This window comes from Pocillopora damicornis, chromosome 9 (genome assembly GCF_964200805.1).
Source record: "Pocillopora damicornis chromosome 9, jaPocDami1.2, whole genome shotgun sequence".
Classification (NCBI taxonomy): domain Eukaryota; kingdom Metazoa; phylum Cnidaria; class Anthozoa; order Scleractinia; family Pocilloporidae; genus Pocillopora; species Pocillopora damicornis.
The window spans coordinates 7,311,256-7,321,806 of record NC_142678.1 but is presented as its reverse complement, the minus strand read 5'-3'; the positions used below and the strand labels follow the sequence as shown (position 1 = coordinate 7,321,806).

The window sequence follows — 10,551 nt, the reverse complement described above, 5'->3', positions numbered from 1 at the left end:
ACTATTAATTTTTTTAAAAAAGGAAATCTTCTTACTCCGCTGCTGATGTGATAGGATATGATTTCGTGGTTTTCCACTGGTCGTAATTTGCATTAATAATTAACTTAACCTCTTCTTGTTAAATCGTCAAAGTCTAGCGTGAGAAGATTAGTTTGCGTATGACGCTGAAAGTTTACGAAGAAAGGTAATGTATTTTCTGTGAGGAACAGAACGTTACTTGACTGATTTCCTATAATCTTGTCCATAATCTTTCTTTTTTGTTTTTTTAGTCGTGTCATGTCCTGTGACTACTAAGTCATGTTATGTTGTGCAAAAATCGCCACCGAATGAAATGAATTCGCAACAAAGCCGGAGTTCGTCAAACCTCTGAGGCCTGACAATATTTTCAAATATTCCATGAGAGTTGTTGTAAAAGGTTATCTCTCTCGTTAGCTTAACAATTGAAACGCTTAAAACTTGAATGCATGTAGCTTGATCCCAAGACGCTTTATTGTAAATACGTTCTGACGGCCGGTAAAAATGCAGATAGAAAACTAAGCATTACATTCATACTGCAGACCACTCTTTACTGGTTTCTTTGCGGAATACTGGCAATACAGCAGCATTGATTCCTCAAGATTACCAAATGCTCTAATGAAGGGCTAACGCTCGAAACGTCAGCTTCAGAAACTCATTACGATGGCCAATTTACATTGTCAACTCAGTTGATAAAGCCAAAAAGTTTTGTAATACCCCACCAAAGTTTCTTTAAAAACTTACCTCGTTGATTAATGTTGTTTATAAAAACTATGCATAAGAAAAATTCCCAGTGCAAAAGTTAAGATAAATGCTGTCAGTTTTGTTTATCTTTGTCCTGAAACTTTAAAGTCATGTAATGTTCTGCAAAAATCACAGCTTGAGTAAAATGAAAGATGACAAACTTATTTATCTTCACTTATTTTTCTGTTTTAAGGGGATATTGTGAATTCTAACACTTTCAGCTTGTTACAAATAGTTTCCGGGTGTAATCGACCCAGCCCGTTTTTGTAACTTAACATGTATGTTCCTGCTTGTAGTGACTCGTTATTAATCCAGATTATCGACTCATTTAGTATTGTGTTGCTAAAAATAATGTTTCCCTGATTACAGGAGAGGATGGCAATTGAAACCTAACAGCAGAAACCATGACACCTTTCATGAGCATCGCCTTATTTGTTGCCCTGCTCCTGCTCAACTCAGATCGCATTCGGAAAGCCATTGAGATATGCAGTGAATGTTTGATTTTGCTAAATAGCACCGATCAAAACAGCAAAGACCAATTTGATTCAGAACTGCTACAATTTTACAGCGACATCTATACCGTTCTTTTCAGCGCTTATCGTCATATCTCTGACGACATAGGTGCCGAAAGATACGGGAGAAAACTGTATAACTTATACAGCGTGTCTGGAATTATGCTTTATAAACTTGGTGAAAACCTAAAAGCGAAGGAATATTTTGGGAGGGCCCTTGCCATAACAACAGAAATTGGCGACAGAAGCGGAGAAGCATCCTGTAACAGAAACCTTGGACTCTTGCTACAGTCGCTCGGGGAATGCGACAAGGCTAAAGAGTATCTCCAAAAAGCACTTGTCATCAGAACTAAAATTGGTGACAGAAAAGGGGAGGCAACTGACTACGGAAACCTAGGTGCTGTGTTTTATTCGCTTGGCCAATACGACAAGGCTAAAGAGTATCTCCAAAAAGCGCTTGTCATCACAACTGAAATTGGCGACAGACAAGTGGAAGCATCATGTTATGGAGTCCTAGGTATTGTGTTTGAGTCGCTTGGCCAATACGACAAGGCTAAAGAGTATCACCAAAAAGCACTTGTCATCACAGCTGAAATTGGCGACAGACAAGGGGAAGCATCATGTTATGGAAACCTAGGTATTGTGTTTTATTCGCTTGGCCAATACAACAAGGCTAAAGAGTATCACCAAAAAGCGCTTGTCATCACAACTGAAATTGGCGACAGACAAGGGGAAGCATCATGTTATGGAAACCTAGGTAGTGTGTTTCATTCGCTTGGCCAATACGACAAGGCTAAAGAGTATCACCAAAAAGCACTTGTCATCAAAACTGAAATTGGCGACAAGAAAGGGGAAGCATCATGTTATGCAAACCTAGCTACTATTTTTTATTCGCTTGGCCAATACGACAAGGCTAAAGAGTATCTCCAAAAAGCGCTTGTCATCACAACTGAAATTGGCGACAGACAAGTGGAAGCATCATGTTATGGAGTCCTAGGTATTGTGTTTGAGTCGCTTGGCCAATACGACAAGGCTAAAGAGTATCACCAAAAAACGCTTGTCATCACAACTGAAATTGGCGACAGACAAGGGGAAGCATCATGTTATGGAAACCTAGGTATTGTGTTTTATTCGCTTGGCCAATACAACAAGGCTAAAGAGTATCACCAAAAAGCGCTTGTCATCACAACTGAAATTGGCGACAGACAAGGGGAAGCATCATGTTATGGAAACCTAGGTAGTGTGTTTCATTCGCTTGGCCAATACGACAAGGCTAAAGAGTATCACCAAAAAGCGCTTGTCATCAGAACTGAAATTGGCGACAGAGAAGGGGAAGCATCATGTTATGGAAACCTAGGTAGTATGTTTCAGTCGCTTGGCCAATACGACAAGGCTAAAGAGTATCACCAAAAAGCGCTTGTCATCAGAACTGAAATTGGCGACAAGAAAGGGGAAGCATCATGTTATGCAAACCTAGGTACTATTTTTTATTCGCTTGGCCAATACGACAAGGCTAAAGAATATCTCCAAAAAGCGCTTCTCATCACAACTGAAATTGGCGACAAGAAAAGGGAAGCATCATGTTATGGAAAGCTAGGTAAAGTGTTTCATTCGCTTGGCCAATATGACAAGGCTAAAGAGTATCACCAAAAAGCGCTTGTCATCACAACTGAAATTGGCGACAGAAAAGGGGAAGCATCATGTTATGGAAACCTAGGTAGTATGTTTAAGTCGCTTGGCCAATACGACAAGGCTAAAGAGTATCACCAAAAAGCACTTGTCATCAGAACTGAAATTGGTGACAGAGCAGGGGAGGCAACTGACTACGGAAACCTAGGTAATGTGTTTCATTCGCTTTACCAATACGACGAGGCTAAAGATTATCACCAAAAAGCGCTTGTCATCACAACTGAAATTGGCGACAGACAAAGGGAAGCATCATGTTATGGAAGCTTAGGTACTGTGTTTGAGTCGCTTGGCCAATACGACAAGGCTAAAGAGTATCACCAAAAAGCGCTTGTCATCACAACTGAAATTGGCGACAGACAAGGGGAAGCATCATGTTATGGACGCCTAGGTACTGTGTTTAAGTCGCGTAGCCAATATGACAAGGCTAAAGAGTATCACCAAAAAGCCCTTGTCATCACAACTGAAATTGGTAACAGAGAAGGGGAGGCATCATGCTGTGCAAACCTAGGTATTGTGTTTTATTCGCTTGGCCAATACGACATGGCTAAAGAGTATCACCAAAAAGCGCTTGTCATCACAACTCAATTTGGCGACAAAAAAGGGGAAGCATTATGTTATGGAAACCTAGGTAGTGTGTTTCAGTCGCTTGGCCAATACGACAAGGCTAAAGAGTATCACCAAAAAGCACTTGTCATCAGAACTGAAATTGGTGACAGAGCAGGGGAGGCAACTGACTACGGAAACCTAGGTAGTGTGTTTCATTCGCTTTACCAATACGACGAGGCTAAAGATTATCACCAAAAAGCGCTTGTTATCAGAACTGAAATTGGCGACAGACAAGGGGAAGCATCATGTTATGGAAGCTTAGGTACTGTGTTTAAGTCGCTTGGCCAATACGATAAGGCTAAAGAGTATCACCAAAAAGCGCCTGTCATCACAACTGAAATTGGCGACAGACAAGGGGAAGCATCATGTTATGGAGACCTAGGTACTGTGTTTCAGTCGCTTGGCCAATACGACAAGGCTAAAGAGTATCACCAAAAAGCGCTTGTCATCGCAACTGAAATTGGCGACAGACAAGGGGAAGCATCATGTTATGGAGACCTAGGTACTGTGTTTCAGTCGATTGGCCAATACGACAAGGCTAAAGAGTATCACCAAAAAGCGCTTGTCATCACAACTGAAATTGGTGGCAGAAAAGGGGAAGCATCATGTTATGGAAACCTAGGTAATGTGGTTTATTCGCTTGGCCAATACGACAAGGCTAAAGAGTATCTCCAAAAAGCGCTTGTCATCACAACTGAAATTGGTGACAGAAAAGGGGAAGCATTATGTTATGGAAGCCTAGGTAATGTGTTTCATTCGCTTGGCCAATACGACAAGGCTAAAGAGTATCACCAAAAAGCGCTTGTCATCACAACTGAAATTGGCGACAGACAAGGGGAAGCATTATGTTATGGAAGCCTAGGTACTGTGTTTGAGTCGCTTGGCCAATACGACAAGGCTAAAGAGTATCTCCAAAAAGCGCTTGTCATCACAACTGAAATTGGCGACAGACAAGGGGAAGCAACATGTTATGGAGGCCTAGGTAGTGTGTTTCATTCGCTTGGCCAATACGACAAGGCTAAAAAGTATCACCAAAAAGCACTTGTCATCAAAACTGAAATTGGCGACAAGAAAGGGGAAGTATCATGTTATGCAAACCTAGGTAATGTGTTTCATTCGTTTGGCCAATACGACAAAGCTAAAAAGTATCTCCAAAAAGGGCTTGTCATTACAACTGAAATTGGTGACAGAAAAGGGGAAGCATCATGTTATGGAAGCCTAGGTAGTGTGTTTCATTCGCTTGGCCAATACGACAAGGCTAAAGAGTATCACCAAAAAGCGCTTGTCATCGCAACTGAAATTGGTGATAAGGAAGTTGAAGTAGTAACTTTTAGAAACCTTGGAATTGCGTCAAGAACTGTTGGTGATTATGAAGCTTCGGAAGTATGCTTGAAGAAAGCTTTATTCATATCCAGAGATATTGGAGATGGAAGAGAAGAGTTCGAAGTCCTTAAACAGTACGCCATTTTGTATTTATTACAAAATAAAATCAAAGATTCTCTGTCGTGTCTTCATCTGTGCATTCAAAAGTATGAGGAGCTGAGATATTTTTTGGGCGCCAATGATGAGTTCAAAACATCATTGCTGGAGCACTCAGGAATATTTCCCTACAAGCTGCTTTGTACTTTGCTCTGTGACACCGGAAATGCTCGGGATGCTCTCTATGTCGAGGAGTTGGGTCGAGCTAGAGGCCTATCAGACTTAATGGTAGAGAAGTACTCGCTTGAAACGCATATCTTTGCTAATCCACAATCTTGGTTTGGCATTGAGAACATTTTAAGAAAGAAAAATAACTGTACTTGTCTGTACATTTCTTATTTTCAGAATCTTCTGCATTTGTGGATCTTGAAAACAAGTGGAGTCCTTCACCATAGAAGAATACCAGTAGAAGAGAATCTAGTTCAGGCTGGGTTGCCCAAAGATTTGTCTTTGAGTCAATTTTTGGATGATGATTTCCGGGGTCTTGGTATTTTGCCTACTAAAGATTGTGAAGATCGGTCTTTAAATACGATTAACGTGCAACCTCTCTCCCCCGCACAAAAGAGCTCAGCAAGATTACGACTCGTCGAGGAGGACGAGGACAAGGAAGTCATTTCAAGTCTATCTTTGTGTTACAAAATTTTTATCGCTCCCGTTTATGATTTGCTGGAGGAGCCTGAAGTCATCATCGTTCCTGACCGTAGTTTGTACAAAGTTCCATTCGCTGCACTGAGTGAAAAGGAGGGAGCCGAATTCCTCTCGGAGACTCATAAGATCCGTGTCATTCCTTCCTTGACAACACTCAAGATTATTCAAGATAGTCCAGAGGGCTATCACAGCAACACTGGTGCCTTGATAATAGGCAATCCCAAGGTTAATTGGCTGCCGTCATTGCCATGTGCAAGAACGGAAGCGGAGATGGTTGGACAACTGATGCGTGTTCCGCCTCTGCTAGAAGAGAAAGCAACGAAGCAGGCAGTGCTTGAGCGGATAGGTTCAGTGAGCCTGATACATTTTTCTGCCCATGGCAACGCCCAAAGAGGAGAAATTGCCCTCTCCCCCATTCCTATTCCCAACAGTCAAAATGCTATCCCACCACGCGAAGCTTACATGTTGACGATGGCTGATGTCTTACGAGTGAAAGTTAGAGCTAAACTGGTGGTACTTAGCTGCTGTCATAGTGGAAGAGGTGAGATAACAGCCGAGGGAGTGATAGGAATTGCCCGTGCGTTCTTAGGATCTGGTGCTCGCTCGGTGTTAGCTGCGCTGTGGGCCATTCCAGACTTAGCAACGGAGCAGCTGATGAATCAGTTCTACAAACACCTTGTTGAAGGAGAAAGTGCCAGTGAATCCCTTCATCAAGCCATGAAGTGGATGAGAAAAAACGGCTCGAGAAAAATGTCTGAGTGGGCTTCGTTTACGCTGATTGGAGATGATGTGAGGCTCGAGTTTGACCCTGAAGCAGAGGTAAGACTCGGTCAGAACAGGTATTTCATAAATGAAAGTTAAATTAGATGTGAAGGTGGCTTTGACTTACTGGTCGCTGACTGTCGGCGGGAATCCTTTGTCACCATGAATGCCAAAGCTACTTTTATACCATTCTTTTTGGTTTCTTTCAAATAGTAACAATTGATTCTCCCAATAAGATGTAAAATATAGAATCTCGAAAGCGCCTTTCTGCCAATCAGATACAAATGCATATTTGCCTACATATTGCGCCTGGTATAACTGTTTATTTATAATTGTTTTTCTTCTTTACGTTTGTTGTAGGAAAGAGGATGAGAATATCTCGAAGGAAACAGACCTTAGAGACTTTTAAATTGATGAATAGAACGAGTGAAGAAAATACTCTATCCGTTATTTTATTGTGTAATTAAAGAATGGGCAATCTTCAATTAAGCATATTAATTATAATTTTTTTTTGCGTTTTCTTTTCCGATCTTCTCAGAAGGAGGTATTGGTTACGTATTCGAGAGAGATTTTATTCTGCGCAAAAATGATCTTATCCGGCCCATATAAGTAGCACGAAACATTATTGACGAAGGGCTCTTGAGTAAAGTGAAATCAGGAAAGTTGAAACAGTAGTTTAAGCATAAAAAACGAGCCAGTTGTCTTGAAGGGTTTTCTCTCAAAGCCTTTGATTTTTTTGTTATAGGTTTCGTTCACAGAATCCTAAATTTTTGAAAAAAAGTCTTAAAAGAAAACCTTTCCTTATGGTCATTTCCAGTACCACATTTTAGTGCTTAAAAGACTGAAAAATACATGGATTTCTAAATAGGACCATGGAAAAAGCTATCAAAGTCAAGAATGGTATTACTAAAAAGTGGAAAAGTTACGGCAGCAATATTTTGAAACTGGTTCAATAAGTCACTTAAGCATCGTAATGTTTGATACGTTTTAATTTTTTCATGGTGATTTAATCGTTTTCAAGTCAGGTTATTGTCAAAAAGTTGGTTTGAGAATAAAAATATTCTTGTTTTTACCATACTTTTATACACTCCTCTTTTTTGGGAAACTTTCCTAAGGTATTATGTAGTAATTCCGAAGACGCTAATATAAAAGAAAGCTTGAGAGAAATCTTAGAAAATATCGTGAGCGTCTGTTTTAACCAGGTTACAGAGTAAAACAGAAAGCGCTGTTGTTCATTGTTCAGGCGTGCATTTCTCTGATCGTTTCTCCTCCAACCATGTGACTTGATTCTCGTCCTACAATCAAATAAATTCTGGCGATGAAGTTCTGGTGATCAGCATTCCAGTGTCAAATAGTAATCCTAATACATGTATCACTAGATATAGCGTCAAATGATCGTATTATAGGAGCCAAACGAGTTTTTCATCCCTACATTTGATGCAAATGACATTAATTTCATTCTTGAGGCATGAAAAAGTAATTGCATGCACGAAAAAAAGGCTCGATCATGTCACGTTTTCTTGATATGGTGTCCTTCTCGTCTCCTTCTTTAGCTATTTCTAAGGGCGTTTAACATCACACTAATTATTCCGAACGTTAATATACCTGAACTATGAGTATCCGTGCATGAGGAATTCTTATTAAGTTTCCCTAATTATGACTGGTAAAGAAAACCAACTAAAAAAAGAAAATCAGCAGTTAAGGAATGAAATTGAAGATCTCAAGAAGCAACTGGATAAATTGACTGAGGAAATTGGACATCGACGTGAAGAAATCAATCATGATGCTGGCATCGAACATGGCGGCGACACTGTGGGCAAAAAACGATCAGTTGAGTTTGTTTCAGCTCAATGCGATGATTTTGAAGCGTTTAAAAAGTACGCATCGAAAGAACTGAAGCGTTTAAGCTCAAGGCTAAATGTAATTTCAGATGCTTGCGATAGAATCTCGCAGTCAATTGATGGCTTCGAAATGTACAGCTACCAATTTAACATCAAAGTTATCGGTCTACCGTTGCTGGCAGCGAAAGAGACGACCGAGCAGACAGCTAACCTGTGTCTTCAACTATTTCATCAGATGGGAGTGAAAGATGTTTCGATAAATGACATTGACATTGCCCACCGAGTTCCATCAAGGAATCCCTCGAATCGACCAGACGCAGTAGTTTGTAAATTTGTTAGAAGGATGGTAAAGGAAAAAATCATGGCGTCTAGGAAGACAATAAGGAACATAACAGCACAGCAACTAGGATTTTCTTCAGAGATTGATGTGAGTCACCTCAATATTTACGATCATCTGACACCTCGTCTACAAACCCTTCTGTATGAGGCAAAGAAGTTCAAAGAAGCCAACAGCTTCAAATTCTGCTGGGCGAAAAATGGTTCCGTATTTCTCAGGAAATCAGAGAATTCACCGATCCGCAAATTTGCAAATATGGAGGACCTAAACGCATTTACCCAAGGATAGAGATAAGTAACGCAATGACAATATTATTGTTTGTTTTTAATATCTCACCTATGATATGATTTCAAACGCGCTTTAGATGCAAAAGCGAACCAGAAGATACAAAGAAGAGGACCGAAATAGAAAACTCTTTCTTAAAGAACTTCCATATTATAACTTCACTGGCAACTTAACTCTCTACCACGGGCAATTTAACAACTCTCTGATCCAAAATCAGCTACCGACTAAGAGACAACTCGAAAACCTAAATGGTTTGCATGATCTTGATCTTTTCAGACTAAACTCAAATCTTGATGACAGTTTAAATACCAACAATAACTTATTCAATCAACAAATCTACAGCCGTTATTATTCTCCGTATAATTTTAATAAAAACCTAAATACCCAAATAAGAGACGTGATGGAAACGAGCTTTTCGATTTTTCATAACAATATCATCAGTTTAAATCACAATCTCGAAAAACTCCAAACCAACTACTTATCAGAAATGGATTTTCAGTTTGATATTATTGGACTTACAGAAACGAAAATAACTAAAACGACTGGTAATATTAGCTTTGAAATTCCAGGTTACACTTTTGAATACGTAGCCACACCATTGGCGTCAGGAGGCGTCGCGCTTTTTATCAATGAAGACCTTAATTACACAGTGCTTGAAAGGGTCTCTTGCGAGGCGTTTCAAGCATTGTGGATAGAAATTTCCCATGAGAAACAAAAAAATGTCATATGTGGAATAATTTATCGTCAACACAACTCCCCAGATCAATTCATTGAATATTTTAATGATACAATCGAAAAGCTGGCTTCCACTGGGAAAACACTTTATTTAATGGGTGACTTTAACCTATGTCTTTTAAAGACGGAATCATCTTCATATAGTCAGGATTTCCTATATGACAAAATCCTTCCAGATTACCAAATATTCTAAATAAGCATTTTGCAAGTGTTGGTAATTTACTAGCAAGTAAATTGCCAAAGAAAGATAACTATATGAGTTATCTTGGTAAATTGAAATCACCTGATTCTTCCTTCTTTTTCAAACCCATTACACCAGAAGAAGTTAAACAGGAAATATTATCCCTACCAAATAGTAAATCCTGTGGCTTATACTCCTGCCCTACACAACTGCTTAAATCTTCTTGCAATATCATATCTCCAGCTCTTTCTCATATTTTCAATTTATCTGTTATCCATGGTGTCTATCATTCAAAACTTAAGATTTCTAAAATAACGCCAATATATAAAAGTGACGACGAGACCGACACTTCAAACTATCGACCAATATCTCTTTTGTCTAATTTTAATAGGATTTTTGAAAAAATTTTGTACTACCGGATGAAGGAATTTATTGACAAAAACAACCTATTGTACTCCTCACAGTATGGCTTTCGCAAGTCACATTCCACAGAGCATGCAGTACTTGATATTGTCGAAGATATACTACGTAATATGGATAAACGGTACTTCTCATGCGGTGTCTTCATTGACCTGAAAAAGGCATTTGATACGGTCAATCATGAAATATTACTCGATAAATTGAACTTTTACGGTTTCTGTGGATTGACAAATGACTGGTTTCAATCATATTTAAAAAATAGAACACAAACAATTCAGATTGGAGAGCACTTATCAA

At 39.4% G+C, this 10,551-nt stretch overlaps 2 protein-coding genes across 2 annotated transcripts; both read left to right on the top strand.

Annotated features, from left to right (window-relative positions):
• The first annotated feature begins 1,433 nt into the window (after positions 1-1,433).
• On the top strand, positions 1,434-7,530 carry LOC149039913 (uncharacterized). Its single transcript, XM_089183206.1, has 3 exons — positions 1,434-1,591; positions 2,237-6,512; positions 6,816-7,530. Exons 1-3 carry the CDS (start codon positions 1,434-1,436, stop codon positions 6,825-6,827), a joined length of 4,446 nt encoding a protein of 1,481 aa, XP_089039332.1. The 3' UTR covers positions 6,828-7,530.
• Positions 7,531-8,111: 581 nt separating this feature from the next.
• LOC149039912 (uncharacterized) lies at positions 8,112-8,921 on the top strand. Its single transcript, XM_089183205.1, has one exon. It carries the CDS (start codon positions 8,112-8,114, stop codon positions 8,919-8,921), a length of 810 nt encoding a protein of 269 aa, XP_089039331.1.
• Positions 8,922-10,551: the final 1,630 nt, after the last annotated feature.

Excerpts from the sequence above, each read along its gene's own strand:
- LOC149039912 (XM_089183205.1), top strand. The coding sequence starts at position 8,112 with ATGACTGGTAAAGAAAACCAACTAAAAAAAGAAAATCAGCAGTTAAGG.
- LOC149039913 (XM_089183206.1), top strand. The coding sequence starts at position 1,434 with ATGCTTTATAAACTTGGTGAAAACCTAAAAGCGAAGGAATATTTTGGG. Across the intron at positions 1,592-2,236 it reads GAATGCGACAAGGCTAAAGA|ACAAGTGGAAGCATCATGTT; the intron begins GTATCTCCAAAA and ends AATTGGCGACAG.